This window comes from Cupressus sempervirens, chromosome 5 (assembly GCF_028749045.1).
Source record: "Cupressus sempervirens isolate cs-2001-9-10 chromosome 5, ASM2874904v1, whole genome shotgun sequence".
Taxonomy (NCBI): domain Eukaryota; kingdom Viridiplantae; phylum Streptophyta; class Pinopsida; order Cupressales; family Cupressaceae; genus Cupressus; species Cupressus sempervirens.
The window spans coordinates 582,084,069-582,101,332 of record NC_143122.1 but is presented as its reverse complement, the minus strand read 5'-3'; the positions used below and the strand labels follow the sequence as shown (position 1 = coordinate 582,101,332).

The window sequence follows — 17,264 nt, the reverse complement described above, 5'->3', positions numbered from 1 at the left end:
TTAGGTTCTATCATCATGCAAATTTAGTAAGATTAGATAGTTAATTTTTATGTTAAAATAGTTGAAATGTTTAAAGTTAATAAATTATATAAATATAATATGTTTTAATTCTAGTTAAATTGTTTTTCCATAAAGTGACTTCCAATATCGATTAGTTTGTAAATTGATTATTGTCTAAGAGTTTTATAGTTGATTTTGATTATACTTTCACAATGAATCTGTACTCGAATACTTTTGCTTTGTCATTTAAATAATTGTTTTCTTATTATTAAAAGTTAATGTAATAACATAAGTCTATTGAGATAAATCTTAATTATAATAACCATCCTCTTGTTTATAATCTTAAGACGTAATATAGAGAAACTGACTTAAACTGTAATCACAATCATTTTCAAACTTAGAGTAATTTTATCGTTATTCAAAAAAATTTTGTTGTGTTCTTGCCCTCATAGTTTGGGCACGATAGATACATCAACACAAGTGGTACCAACTAAACTGAATGTTCATTCCTTCCAACTAATATGACATTAAATCAAAGAAAATATTACAACCAAGATTATCTACGAAATTATCAGAATGTTGTGATCAGAATGACAGACCCGTATTTGGATGTTGTACTAAACCCGAGCACACTGAGATTTATGCCGATCATTCTCCTTGCTAACTATATTGCCTTAACTGTCAATGAGCAAGCAACGGCCGTTAAAGTGCAGATATTGTCCCAATAACCGTCAGTCCTAGGCATGAGGTTTCTCCATGAACAACGAGCTACTAGTTTCCTTACTTGCCCAAAATAATGCGTTACATCCTACTAGTCCCGTAGCTACCACCCAGATTCCTTATTCCAACCCGCGGCTTCACTGGAATTCTACACTAGTCAAACGTAGTCTCTCTCTATCGATATTGTATGTGGCGAGAATGACAATCTCGTAAGCTCAGTATTTCCAACATAGCATGCTCTCAAATGCCGAACGTCCTTTTATATAGCAACCTCCGACTACACTGGTGGAACTAAGAAATTTGATCACTTCTTTCTCTAATCGTTCTACCCTCCAATGAAATTCGATTATTCCAGAATGGTGTTCAGATTCGTGTTCATACAATGTATATAACCATTTCACATACCTCCAACGACTGCTGAGATCTCCCTTAACTTGTCGATTCTGCTTGAAAGATGTATCACTACCAAGGTCAAGATTGGGGTATCGTCCAATCTTCCTTTGCTACTAAACTCGAGGGGTTTCATCCTCAAAGTTTTAGACCAGTCACATTTAGTAACCAGAATATAAGTGTCTTGATTTCATAAACTTCTTGTGTGTTCAAATCCCAATACAAGCTCTTCTTTTGTAACCTTGAAGTGAGGGAAAAACACGAGGAGCAAGTAATGTGGGATAAAAACACCATTTTTGTTAAGAATATAACCTAGATAAACCTACAGGTCTAATGGTACAAATCGTACCTTCTCTTCTATACATATATTCCTAATGAATGGCATTCAATTTAATATATATTGTCTCTAAAGGTGCTGGCGATTTCTAGACAAATACATTATTTGTTCTTGGTTAACTTAGTCATAACTAATTTATTTACTAAAGATCCCTGGCTTAGGGATAACAAGTTGTTCGTTAATGCCAAGGGTTATGTCCCTTGAGGGACATACCCTCTAGATAGGATATATGTACAGGTTGTGAATGCAGTTTGGAAGACACACATACACTGCAGTCTAATCTTCCAAGCATTTTACTTCCTCTGAATTACATAGTAGAGATATTATTAATCATCCAAGATCAAATATAGAGTACTGGACTTGCAGTAAACATTAGTAATATCTGCATCAATCAAATTCTAAATATACATTTGTAGAAGATCCATGAATTTAACATGATATCAGAGCCAACTGCAAATGTAAGAATAGATATGAAAAGAATAGTTGATGAATGGTATTTAAATGAGCTGGTTGAATGGAAATGGAATCACAAGACATTCCTAGAGATTGGCGATAATTGTAATCTCGGATCTGAGAGGACAGAACCAATATTTGAAATTTTGAACATTTACTGTAGCAAAAACGTTAGATAAATATATATCTGTTCCCATATAGTAGTGGTGTTGATGGGTTGAATCTCTATTTAGAAAATTACTCCAGAGTCTATAAATACCAAACTATAATAGTATATACTTTCTTTGAATCGAATGTTGTCTGCCTGTTGTCTAGAGTAAGCTGGGTGCCTACTTGTTAACCCATCATGTTCCAAGTATATGTAAGGTTTGGAACCAAATTCATCATGACAGTATTACATCTATAATACAGACATAATAGCATTAGAGAAAAACTGGAGTTTTATTTCTGTTTACCACAAAGACTTCTTGTTGTCATCGGGGGTTCGATGATAATAAACTTTAATTGTTGACAAGCGATAAGGTTATCAGGCGCAATCATCTACAAGTGTTGTTGAATTACAGAAACCTCCTATACAAATCTATGAACTTAATCACACAGGAAATAGTAAAGATTCATAATAATATCGATAAGAGGTTTGTCAAGTATTGAACTCATTGGACTCAACAGAGTTTTGGAAGGTTCGCTAGTGAAATCAGACCAATGATTTTCAAGCTTAGCGAACTCAACTAGCTGGATATATCAATGAAGATGAATCAAGCTCGTATTCATAACCAATGATGCGTCTTTGATCAAAAATTGCTTTCCACCATCAGTCACGTGATCCATGGGATGTTGGGCATCTAGATTCAAAGAAGATTTGATTCTTGGATCGTAGTTGCTGTACAAAATCACTCATGTTGTGCAAAGATCTTGTATGCAGGAGTGTGGATCTGCTAGCATATTGGCTCATGCTCTGTGATGCCAAGGAACCCATGTGTCTTCACCAATGTGCCACAGATGGGGCCATGTGGCAGTTCTAGTGCAGGGATTTTTTTTTTATACACTGATATGACCATCAACACCCTTGATGGTGTGCTTGGGGCTTATAAGATATAATCAGACCAAATCCACCGTAAAAACCTTGTGCTTGGGATGGGTCACATGGGCCAATCCACATGCAAATCGGATTGATATGAGTGCTACAGTTTAAAGATCCGACACTCAATAGAAAATAAAACTCATTTTGTTGATTAGTTGTATCAAATATAACATGTGTGAGTAAACAAACAGCGACTTGTATATACATATGCTCTCGATTCCTTTATGATGTCTGTGTGGATAAGGAAAAGCATCCTTGTAAAATCTGAAGAAATTCAATTGCACAGATAAACAGACTGAGAGACGGATTGACTATGTCTGAAATAAAAAATATATATTCACAATATGTCTGCTGAAGGGTGATGTGGACTCAATGCTGTTGAAAGTGACAAGATAAGTTGTGATCATCAATGTACTACTGAAAGAAGATTCAGTAATACAGTTCAGACTTTAGAGAATAAGTTGAACAGATCAATGCTCAGTTCATGTATGAAATAATTGTGATATTCTCCAATACATGCTTCAATTTTGCTAGAGACATTTCCCTATAATATCTGATTTAATTTGCAAAAAAGCTCCATATATCCCAAGTTAAATTTCTTGTTCTGAAAAGTTGTTCATAAACAGTTTACTGTATCAGAATTTCAGTTTGATTATAATGGAAGTTACAGCAATATTATTGGATTAATATGACTTCAGACTTAATGCAATTGGTTCCTCAAATCATTTGTAAGTTGGCATTGGGTTGGTGCTCAAATTGATTGAGTGGGTGCTGTAATTTTGAAAGAGTTTTTCTAAGTAGGGATTGTTTCTCATTAGGGTTGAAACCCTCGAAGTTGTAATTGGATGAAACAACTCGGTCAGAAAATAAGATAGTAGACTTCTGCACTTTGAGTCGATAATCAGTAGATACTAAGGAAGCCTATGAAGTTTTTCTAGAATTAGCCATCAAGGGAAATATTGAACAAGAGTGTTGTCAGAACAACTCCACATGATTCCAGGCAGTACAGAGTTGATGGGCAGAAAGACTGCAAAAGGCATAGCAAGAGTTATAATGGCCATTAAAAGGCTTGAGGATGTTGATGTTTTAATGGAGATAATTCCAAATCCTAATAAAGTGCATAGTGTGAAGGTCCTTCAGCTTGAAACTGTGGAAGTCATATTTTTTACACTTTCAATATTCTTGGAAGCCTCAGTACTCTAACTAGCAACACTTTACATTTTAATGGAAACATAATGAACTGAGATGGGTCTGCACTTGAAATTACTTCAAGATCAATAAAAGCAAAGGATTTCAGAATATACTATGGACTGGAGCTTGTGATCTAGTCTGACTTCTATGTTGCTGAATGCTTATATCTGTTGACTGCAGACAGACCAAGAAGTACAAAGAGATAAGTATTCTTTATGGTTGAATAATGCTCTTCAATCCTTCATGTTGTTATTAATTCATGCTATATTATTTGGATAATGAATCATGAATGATTCAAGCATTGATATTTCTCTTGGACTGTTATTAATCTTTGTGAAAAGCTGTCAGGATGGCACCAAGGTTAGAGTACCAAATGTATCTAAGTATTCTTCTACCAAGGAGCAATTACTTTTCATAAGAGGAATGCAATGGGAAGATGAGAGATATGTAGACTGCTTCATTGATACATTTAGTTGTATCTCCCACCCTCTGTGGGCAATGCAAGGTAGATCCATCCTTTGCAAGTATGCAAGATGGTATCATAGAAAGTCCATAATGTTCAATATCACCCTCTGAGAATGCCATAGTGATTATGTGAATATTTTGAATGTTTTGAATCCTCCCTAGCTAAGAGGGAGTATTCAAATTAGCTAAATCAGATTCTAGCAAACTTAATTCTATGGTATTGGCCAGAAATGGAGGTTGTGATCTCTAGATGGGAGATACTTTTGGTAAGGCTTTGTCAGCTCGGGAATATTAAAAGAGGATACATTAGGCTGCTGGAAACTATGGTCAAGCACAAAATTTATTGTAATATTTGGTGACTATCTACCATTCTGGAAGGCCATTACTCAAAGAGTATTTGATAAATATTGATGATATTCTAGGAGGCCAATACTCATGATATCATATGCGATATCAAAACATTTTACTCAAGGCATTTCTGATCTTTCCTCAAGTCCAAGAGGGAGTAGACCATGCTTTATTTATTCCCAAGTAATAAAGAATTTGTAGCAAAAATCATAAGTATCAACTTATAAGAAGGTTATATGTCAAAGAGAGTACTTAGAAAATCGAGTTGACTCCCCAGGATCTAGGTTATACAAACTCAGACTAAGTGTACCATGTCAAGATGGTGTATACTCATAAAGTACAAAAGCTCTCATCAAGGCAACCTTGAATAAGGAGCTCGGAAGATTTGATATCCAGTTGGAGTCTTGAAAATCTAAAGTGAGCAACCCTCTGATGGGCCTACCTTTATAAATATCATGGTGTGGAAGCATTTTTCAGCAAACAGTCTTGCAGCATTAGTTTGCAGTAATAGAAAAAAATCTTCCAGCACAAATTTGATGTGATATCAAATGATCTTATGGTGTTTTTAAATCAGTAAAGGACTACTGGCAAACCTTGAATAGATTCAAGATTGTGTTGTGAAAGAGACATTTCGATATCTATGAATCACAACTTGGATAAAGAGAGAATTTAATTATTCTCTAGACTTCATCCTTAAGTACTAGAAATTAGAAAACAGATATTCTTATTAAACCTCTCTGAGAGTGATCATCTTAGTAAAGATACACGTATGATTGAATTATTTTGTATTCTTATGATAATTTTATTTTTGTAAGGCTATTGACTGTTATGGGCTCCACCATGTGTAATCATTATTTAAAGAGGTGATGATCTCTGAAATAATGAATACTTGTGTAAAAGGCATTATGATGATCTCTTAGATAATGTACTAAACAATAGATTTTACTGTAAGATTCAGATGAGTTTTAGATCGTGTTGTGACATTAACATTGCTATGTTCATGGGTCACAAATTGGATAAAGGAAGAATCTTAGAATTCTCCAAGTTTATTCTATATTTTGGTAGATCTTAAACTCAGGATCTCGTTGTGATATAGAAATACCAATTTCTATGAGTCCCAACATTTGTCTTATCACTAGTAGCAGTGATTTGTCATACCAGAGATTTAGCAATATGATTTTGTATCATGTGTTCTATGATATCACGTACTAAGAAGAGACAAATAGATATTGAGTATTAATTCTTGCTTAAACATCTGTATTGATGTTGCTAGATATGATCTCTCTGTAGGATTATCAGGTTAAGAGGGAGTGTTAAGAATATAACCTAGATAAACCTACAGGTCTGATGGTACAGATCATACCTGCTCTTCTATACATATATTCCTAATGAATGGCATTCAATTTAATATATATTGTCTCTAAAGGTGCCAGCAATTTCTGGACAAATACATTATTTGTTCTTGGTTAACTTGGTTAGTCATAACTAATTTATTTACTAAAGATCGCTGGCTTAGGGATAACAAGTTGTTCGTTAATGCTAAGGGTTATGTCCCTTGAGGGACATACCCTCTAGATAGGATATATGTACGGGTTGTGAATACAGTTTGGAAGACAAACATACACAACACTCTAATCTTCCAAGCATTTTACTTCCTCTGAATTACATAGCAGAGATATTATTAATCATCCAAGATCGAATATAGAGGACTGGACCTGCAGTAAACATTAGTCATATCTGCGTCAATCAAATTCTAAATATACATTTGTAGAAGATCCATGAATTTAACAATTTCCGTCCTGTAGTCACTTAAAGCCACTTTATAAAGTATATAACTTTATAACATAAAGTGACTTTATTCCACATACTTTAATAAAGTACTGAAATAAATAAAATTAAACCTTTGTGTGACTGGTAAGCATCTTGTTAGTTAATGTCGTTAATCTATCTGGATGTGGAGATAGATTAACTTGGCGCCAAAACACTAGAGCTGAGAAGGGGACATGACACTTTACTATGGCAATTCTTTTGTATACTTCAAGTTTTTGCAGCACTCAAAAAATCCTTTTTTAATATTTCACGGTACATTCCTTTGAAAAGTAACAAAATGATACTTGAGGATAACAGTGATGAGAATAGGAATACCACAATTGCTTTCTAATTGTGGAGAAATTATTCATTAACATAAAGAACTAGTGTATGTAAGAAACTCATGGAGACACAGTCTGAAATGCAACTTCATGGAATGTTAGGGACATAAAACAAAATAAAGATATCAATGGAAACAATAATGTGATACCAATGAGTTTGGTGTCATGTCGTGAATGATGTGGAAGAAATTATAAATGAGCTATAAAAATGTGGGTTGACCAATTTAGTGGTAAGATGATTACAAGTTCATGCACGGCATAACACAGGTAAAGTGCATGAGTGGCTGATTGGAAAAAGATATAATGACTATCTCGACAAAGCCAATAACTTGTTCTTTCTTCAGGGATATGGATTTTATGTTACCTTTTTGTAAAAGTGACTCGTTGATTATTGTAATTGAAGTTATCTTGAACTTTATCATTGTAAAATTTAGGTAAATCCTAACTTGTTCACAAAAGTAGTTATTTTGAAACAATCGTTTAGCTAGTTAAACTACATGGTTACTTAAGTAGTTATCCTAAGTAGTTATCCTAAGTAGTTACCCTAATTAGCTACCCCAAGTAGTTATCGTTAGTGGTTATGCTAAGCGGTTATGGGTTGGTTATTCATTGAACCTATAAATACAAGCCATTTGCAAAGTAAAAGGGGGACCTTTTGCAAAGGGGAAACTACGGAGAAATTTCTAAACAGGATTTTGGGTTTACACTACATACAAAAGTGTTTTTGAACTTGTATATTTTCAAAGAGATAATGAAGAATAGATTAAGCTATATGTCTTGAATGTGTTCATCAATTATTATTACTAATTCTTCGTATGTTAAATTGGAAATTTGATTATGTATTGATGGAATCCAATGGTCTTTCTAAACTATGTAATTGATTTGATAAAATGCATTCATTTCTTGGAATCTTGGTATGAATGTGTTGGAATAGCCTATATTTTCATATGTCAACATTTGTTATCAATATTCTATCATAATTGTATATTCAAACTTATTATGTGCTAAAAGCCCCCTTGTGATTTGTTATCAATTGTGAATCTCAACTAGTATTAGTATGTCTACTGTTGAGATTTATGTTATCCATTTCCTTTAGTTTCTCTTGTTTCTTGTTGTGCTTTATAGTGAAATGTGCAAAAAAAATTAAAATAGCCCTATCATATGAGGGAGTTTCCCCTCTCAAATGCATAGGAAGATTGCAATCTAATTGTGATCTAACTGCAATCTCTCCAATTGTTGACTGCTCATAGGGAAAACAAGGTTAGCTTTGAAGAAACACTTGCAGTGAAAAATTTGTTTACCAACAAATTTTTGGCAACTCTGCTAGGGAAATTCAAAATGCCAATGTATATCACTCCTCAACAACTCTAAGCCATGAACAAAGGTTGTGGACTCTATTTGAAAGATTGAAATATTGGACATGACATTATGGTTTAGTATAAAGGAAAAATGGGAAGTGGCAGTGAAAGTGAGGGTGAAGATTATTCTTATCAAAAGAATTAGGTTCTTAATGAACCCATATAAGTTGATTTCTTGAAACGATTTTACGGTGGCTTATAGCTTGATCCAAGAAAGCCTCGTCCTTGCTTGCTTTGAACTCTACAAAAGATTGAAGAAGAAGATGGCAAAGATAACCAATCTCTTTTTCATGATCAAGAAACTTTATCAAAAAGAGGTTCCACATGCAAAGACAGAGAAGATTTTGTTGAGAAGTATCATTCATGTGAAATGGTGATGGATAATGATGATAAGAAACGTAGTTCATTTCTTATACTTGGTCCTCAACAAAACCATACTCTCAATGATCTGAAATAGATTGTGTTCATCAAAACATGCTATGGAAATAAGGAACTTGCTCCTATAAGATACATCCTGCATTGCTTCAAGAGTTGCAAAAAATCAAAGAAAATGATGGAACAAAAGTTGATTTTCTTGCTCATGATCATTTGTCCAAATTGGTGACATACAACAATGATGAAGAAAAAAGATATCATTCTCCTATGCTTGTCATTCAACAAAATTATACTTTGGATGACCCTAAGAAAATTCTATTTTTGAATTGTTTCTATTCTAGCAAGAACCTTGACCTAAAAAAGTTAAGCCTTGCTCCAAATTCAAAAAAAGATGGAATGGAGTTTGATTTTCTTCATCATGGTCATTTACCCAAATCAACAATGAGGAAAATAAAAGTGATCATTCCATTGTATCTATTGTTCAACAAAATCAAACTTTTGATAATCCTATACAAACCCAATTTTTGAGAAGCTTTAAAAGCAGTATGCAGCTTGATCCTAATAAACCCCATCCTTCATTGCTTCAAAGATTGCAAAAGATTCAACAAAAGAAAATACTGAGAAATCATCTTCTTCCTATCCAAAAGTTTTATGATCAAACTGTTAGAGAGCTTCACCACAACATGCATAGGTAAAAGGAGTGGAATTTTCTCAAAAGAATTCCTATCAAGAGAATGATACAAAAGAAGTTGATAGAAAGAAACAGAAAAATGCATTGATGCATGGCAAAAAAATTGCGGAGATTCTGATAACAAAGAAGAAATATTTGATCAACCAGATAATGACAATATTAAAGAAGATGCATCGAATATTTCGAAGACAAGAAAGCAATCTAAGCTGGAGAACGGTGAAGAAAACATGCATCAAGACGAATATCAAACAATTTTTATTCCAACTTGGTGATTAGAGTCTTCATAAGATGTCTTTCTATGTGGAGAAGATATTCCTATTCGTCCACCATTGATTATTGAAGATGATAGCTCCATTGATAGAATCAAACCTTCAATGTCTATCATGCTGTCTTGTACTACTATGACTAAAGAAGAGGCAACCTCAAGTGAACTTTTGCAAATTCCTTCTCCTATAGAAATTAAGATCTTTGCTTTTAAAGATAATCACTGAATCTTTAATGAGTGGTACATTTGATGAAAGATTTAAAAATCAGTTCCAAGTAGAAGATGATGAATCATCAAGCAACCTTTTCCAAACCTTTATGCAACAAGAAAATGAAAATTTTATATTTCATAAAAACTACCATGGAGAAGAATTAGTGGATAGACAAATGACCCTAGATAGATATTGATGAACAGATTGAAGATGATAGGTATGAGGATATGTCAACAAAGGTTCCTAGTTAAATGGAAGAGCTATTAATGTCTTTTGGAGAATCCAAAGTTCCAAAAAGTTAACTTTTCAAATCTCTTGATCAAATAGATCATCCTATATTAGGGAATGTCCATAAAAAGTGTACCAACAATGAAGCAAGAAATAAGCTACAGGAAGATCTAACAAAGGAGTTCAATGAAGATGAATGTATTTCTCCAAGTGATTTGCAAGCCAAGATTTGAAAACCAAATTCAACATTTTCATTAACACAAGCTTCTTTGCATCACAAACTATATTAAGGCTCTCCAATTTGTGGCTTCATTTCCTTCAATTCAAATTATCAAAGAGATCTTTAGATAGAGAAAGTTGGTATGCTCAGCGTGATGCAGAGCATAAGTGGTATCAAGGCCATTCAAAAGAGCTCAAAGATTTATGATGAGATATGGTTGTTCAGTCTTTTGTTAATAAATATTCGTCATCTCGTGTATGTTAGTGTGTTCATCCTACTAAGCTCATAGGTGTTATAGAGGTGCAAAATGTAGGCCATTTATTTTGTCTCGTGTCCTTGCCCTAACCCTAATAAGGGTTGACATAGAAAAATCTAGGGCATTTATTTTGTCTCATTCTTGCCCGCAAATTATAATCTGAGACTTATATAAAGGACTCTACTTCTCGCTTATAGTAAAGGATGGAATCTCGAGATTTTTGCTTATGAGCTAGCAATATAATCAAGTTGTTAGTGCAGTTTGGAGATTTCTTGATGTATTTTGGTGCTTGAATGTTCTTGTTGTTCCCTCACTAAGAGTAGATATGTTTTCAAGTAATAGAGTTATGGTGGGATCAGCTTGCTCATAGCTTTTGTTCTTAGGTGATTCCTAAATGATATGTAAGGTTGGTTCTGAGTCATTATGTGGATGCTTTACTTCTATCTTTGATTCCCATTGTGTTTTTATAGTGTTCATTGAGATATGAAAATTGTTTGCATAACCCTTGGAGATAGCACCAGCTTTGTGTAGTTGAATTTGGCGAAGCAAAGTTTGGTAGATTTCATCTAGTAGCACTACTCATTTTTCAAGTTCTTAGGACTAGAATAGAATCCCTCACCCTACTCTCATTTACTTTCTACATATTGCGAAAAACCACAAAGGTACTTTCATTGCAATACCATTTGAAAGCTTTGATAGCTAGTATTGTTTGAAGTCAACTTGAGGAATATAATATAGGGCCCCTGATGATACCAGCATATCACATTAACCATTGAGCCTATCTAACCTTGTAGGAATTTTGGAAATTGTGTTGATCTTACTTGCAATCTTAGATACATTAAATTTTGATCAAGAGAGGATAAAATACTTCAATATTTCATTCTACTAGTAATGTAGTCATAAAATACACGTCAGCAATGTTTAATAGTGGAAAATGGTGGTTGGAGGAAATGGGGCAGCATGGGTTGGTGGTGATATCTAATAATGGGCTATGGCCCCATTATAAAGATATCCTAGAATGGCACATAAGTAACCTTAAGACGTGTGAGTGGAATAAATCCACATTCACAACAGCCTACCCCACTTCCCTCCTCCATTTGGCTCACTATGCCTACAAATTCACTCCCCAAAAAAAACCTCTTCTCATTCTTTTCCCAACCACACTCCTTTCTTTACTACACATCATTTTCTCTCCTCTTCCAACCCTCAACCCTACCTCTTTCCCATCCTTAACCTTTAACCCTAACCATGCCTCCAAACACACTTTTCTTCTTAGTTACCGGATTCGTGAATCAGACCCTAGATCCGGATTCGAGTCTGATCCGGATCCGGATTCGCACGTGGATCCGTGAGGATCCGGGCAGGGTCCGTGATCCTGCCTGTGGATCCATCAGGATCCGTGGCCCAAGGATCCTGATGGATCCACAGGAAGAATCAAGGATCTTGCTTGTATCCTCAAGGATCCAAGCACGAATCCTGAGGATCCAACACGAATCCATGGCAATACAAGGTCGGGAACAGAACCCAAAGGAAACCAACCTGAGGGTTAAAGGTGGAACAATGCTGATTATATCATTGTATTTCCTTGTATCTTTTTGTTGTGTAGTTCTGGTTACAAGATGGATCTCAGTAATCCTGTTGTGAACCCAGTTGCAGTTAGCTGTTGGTGCAAAACTTGGGTTGAAAGTTGAAACCCTATGTCTGAAAATTGAGAAAACTGTATGAGAAAACTTCCTCTATTAATTTTATATCTAAAAATTTCAAAAGATGAACACAAAATCTATGTTGCAAGATTTGGCAGGTTCCAAGGATGAACCTGCTTTTAAGAATTTTCATATGGGTCATATCTCAGGTATGTTTGACTCAATCTCTTTTGCCTCCTGTGACTATGGATAGGATTTGGGAGAGGTCTCCTATCCACCCAAAGGCTGGTAGCCATAGGCCAATGAAGTTGTTTGATTACATACATAACATGAGATGAGTGTTGCAAACTGTTTAGAGTAAGGTGTACCACTAGATGGATGACACAGTTCCCCAGCTCTACCCTAATATTCTTAAGGTGTAGCCATTATCTTAGGGTCTCACCCTAGATATTAGCAAGGCAAACAAAAATATATTCAAAATAAAAAATTTCAGCACCCAAAGAAAAATCTTCTGTGCTGAAAGTGATGTTAAGTTCCATAGATTTTCTATCCATAAATGTTTGCAATTTCACATTCTCATTACTGTTTCCTAGGATATAGGCAAAATGTAATTAGAAAAGAAAAAACTGACATTTTTCAACTTTTTCAAATGTGTACCCATCACCTTTGCCTATGTAAAATTGACAATAAATAAAAAGGATGATAATATTCATAAAATAAAGCTTTGATCTTGATTTCTAAATACAAAGAATGAATGCATGTAATAATTATTGATAAATTACGAAAACATAAAAACATGAATATGAATGTTCTGATTTTCTTTATAATCATGAATATAGATCAATTATCAAGTATACTAGATTCATAGATGCATACTAGAATCATAGATTCATACTATGAAATAATTTCTCTTAGTTATATATATATATATATATAGAGAGAGAGAGAGAGAGAGACACACACACACACACACACGAATCCTCTACGAATCATTATTGGAAAAAAAAAAAAAATCCCAAATCCACGGATCCGATTCGCATGCCCGAATCGGATTCGTTTCACGAATCGGCAACTAAGCTTTTCTTCTCTACCTATAAATTACTTACCACACTTTTCCATTCACACTTCCTCATGTATGCTATACCCTCTTTTCTCCACTAAAATCTCCTTTATATTTTGTAATATCCCCAACAGAGACAACTTCTTCTCTACATATAAATTACTTACCATGCTTTCCATTCACACTTCCTCATGTACACTATCTTTTCTCACCCCTCACCCCGTCCTATAACCAATCTTCTCCACTAACATCTCCTTTATATTTGTAATGTCTCCAATAGGAAATTTACTTGGTTTACCCTAAATTTCCAACTAGGGTTTGGTTTGCGCTTGAAAATGGGAATTTAACTTAGTCTCTAAAATGTTCCTTACAAGGAGGTTACCAATTTTCCAATAATTAACATTCATCATTATACAGAAATAATTGACTTGTAATACGTTTGATTATTAACATAAGGAGCCAATTCCTTACTTCTCTCCTATACATCAACACCAAGGAAGCTAGGGAATTACTTGTCCTTAGAGGGCTCAGAAACCAATCTACAAGTAGGCTCCCTCAAGGTTTTCAAAATGCATATTCACATCTATCTCAAGACTTTCCCCTCAAAGGATTGCAAATATATGTCTTTACCCCATCTTGGGATTCTCCTACCTTGCGAGGAATTACTCTAGCTCACCCTGAGAACCAACTTATCCTCTTAAGGCTATAACGAGTGATTAAGGAATGGCTATGTATATATTAATATTTAATGTATTACAAATATATATGGGTAGATAGATAGATAGATTTGAACAATAAAACATAATTTTATATATAATTCTGATTTCACTACTATTAACAAACATATATGATATACGTATATGTTACCATATAAGGCTTCCTTACCTCGAATAAAATCCACAAATAATATCATGTAAATCAGTATTAAACTCATAGATGCTTGCCAGCAATATGAATGTTTCATTTCCTTTCTTCTCTTGTGAAGAGTATTGAAATACAGGTTATGACCTCTGATTCTCTGATGATGATAAGTAAAGAAATAAGCTTCATATTCCATTCCATATTAATCCTTCTTCCCCCTTTATATCATTTGTGAGGAAGTATCACACCTTTTCACCATGCCTGCCCTTTTCAATGGTCACACTCACACCCTCTCACAATTACCACCTTCGACCATTGCTGCCACTTTGGAAGTTACTTTCTTCTTCTTCCATTAATCCTTGCTTAATTCCTATGCTTCCTTTATACAGATCATAACTATCTTATACCTCTGAAAAAAAAATTCTATTATTTTCTTCCCTTTTAAGGGTTTCTCTGAAGTGTGACCATGTTTCTCAATTTTGTGTGCTTCTTTTGTATAGAATTTTTCTACACTTCTCATTATCAGTTTTGAAATTGTTATGAAAATATTAGACTATTTGAACATCTTTTAGAGGTGGATATTAAATGTTTGAAGGTCTTTGTAGTGTTGACAATCAAGAATTTGTAAGTTGGTAATTGATAGGAAAATATCTCCGGCATGGACACATCATGATCTGTTACTATAGCAAGTTAACTATAAGTCCTATATGGGATATCTCGTGTGCTTTATCTCTAGTACAAATTGAAGAATAGACATTCTGAATAACTTGATTTTCTATACTATAATATGCATGATTAACAAAATACTATGATTAATCATTTTCAAGATCCAAAAGACTTACTTGTCTATGTTAACAACTTTTACACGAACAGTTTCGCCAACTGTCAAAAAATCCTTTATGTCACGAACTAAATCCCACGAAATCTCAGATTTGTGAACCAATCCCTCTATATGGTAGCTGCCTGCCAAAATTAAGTATGGAAAATAGTTTTGGATGAGAATTATCTCACTCTCATATTACTTGATAAATTTGAGACTTTACTTCTATAAATGAATTGATGATTGGCTTTTAACTGAGCATGTGCATGAAGTAAATCATATGATACAAAAAGTGTTGGACTGCATTTTCATTATATAACTGAAAAATTGAACGATTGTGTTAAAGAGTAAAAAATCCAACAAAATTTGAAATATTAGCAAAACCACCTTCAAATGTCATGTCTAACAAACTAACCATCAGGAAAGCACAAGTATACAAAGGCACCAAACTCAACCAAACTATTGACTTTTCCTTCAAACACATCCCCCACATTTACTTGATCAATATACTTTTCCCACATTGCAAGTTTATGAGAGAATATCAATTTTTTTTCTTCTTCATTTACTTCAGATACCTACAACATCAAGGAATAAAAACGATTTAGAAAACAATATCCATGGTATACAAGAGATATATAAAATCACATTAATGCAAATTCTATTCAAAGACAACTTGGGGATTACTAGAGATATGCATTAGGTGTCATATAGATAAGGAATGTTAGCAATATATACATGAACATCTCTGAGTATTGCTGAATATAGAATAGCATGAAAACAATTTAGTGATCCAATACAATAAATAATTCAAAACAATGGAACTTTCTAGCAATAATACTTAATATTGAACAACATTAAATAAATATAAAGATGCAACACAACTTGTAAATTAAACATAATGTTAGTTCCTACTAGTTGCATTAAACAACTCTCAAACAAAAGAGATAAATAATAATTTTTAAATAAATAAAACTTATTTTGTAAAATATAAATACTCAGAAAAGTTATTTATAGACACAACCCATTTGTCAAATCAAAAAGATTTGCTCCCATGCACACACTACTAGACCCATACCAAAAAAATCATGGTAATTTTCAAACTAAAAACATCCACAAAACCCCAATCTTCCATGTGTATGTATGCCATACTTCCAAACCCTAATCAATGTCTTCATACAGCCTTCCAACACATCAATTATGATGAAGATCAAAGCTTCAACAAAGAGGAAAATGCAAAAGATGCAAATAGGGCATCCAATGCTTTGGATTACATCATAATGGAAAGTGAACAAAAAGTCATTTAAACTTTAAAGTGATAAAGAGTAGAAAAAGATTAAAAAGATGTTTAAGTGAAAAGTGGCCAAACTGTCCGATTTTGTCTCAAAAAGTTCAAAACATTAAAGAGGACAAAATGGCCAAAAGCATGCTCCATAAGCAATTTTGTCTACAAAGTTTAAAACATTAAAAGAAGGCAAAAAAATCCAAAAGAGAAATATTTCCGTCAAAGAAGTTCAAAACATGAAAATTGGCCAAAATTGGGTAGAACTTAAGGAGACAAATACTTTAAAATAGGCAACATGACTGAATATAATCAGTACATAATGCACATAGGTGATGACAATCTTGACAAGAACTCTTGACAATTATCTCCCTTGAACACACCACTCACGAGATTTGGAACACTCATCCACCCAACCAAGAACCTTTTTACACTCCCACAAAATTCTGCCTAACGTGAAGAATGTTTGACCCAATGAAAGGATGCCTAGAAATCTGAACCTAGCAAGACTAATGGCATATGTGCAACATGATATATCTACAATCTAATGCTGATGTAACAATATCATGATCTAGCAAAGAGTAATGTGACGACAATCAAAATTAGCAGCATAAGCTCACATAAATGAGATTAAGAGTACTAGTTCCCACACAAATACCAGTGTATTCTGTTGTATTTCACCGAAGTGTCCTACAAGTACAAGGATCGTGGTGGTCTCGCAACTAAGATTACAGCCTGAAGGCTCCACACATTCACTAGAGTAAAACATAATAAAATAATTATGCCAATCAAGGCTTTAGACTCAAAGGGTGATTATTATGGATATCTTACTTGTCTAAGTAGATCATGATAGATTATATCT

General features: G+C 33.9%; 1 protein-coding gene across 3 annotated transcripts in view; it reads right to left on the bottom strand.

The window, feature by feature from the left end:
• Positions 1–17,264, bottom strand: part of LOC149557274 (Nucleic acid-binding proteins superfamily) — a 208,591-nt gene that overhangs the window by 81,550 nt on the left and 109,777 nt on the right. For 2 of the 3 annotated variants that reach the window (XM_089831975.1, XM_089831977.1), the window contains exons 4-5: positions 15,539–15,698; positions 15,146–15,266 (exon numbers count right to left, since the gene is read on the bottom strand). In XM_089831975.1, coding sequence (XP_089688101.1) covers positions 15,146–15,266; positions 15,539–15,698 — 281 coding nt within the window. The remainder of the gene's footprint in view (positions 1–15,145; positions 15,267–15,538; positions 15,699–17,264) is intronic. The other variant, XM_089831976.1, reaches the window with a different exon arrangement.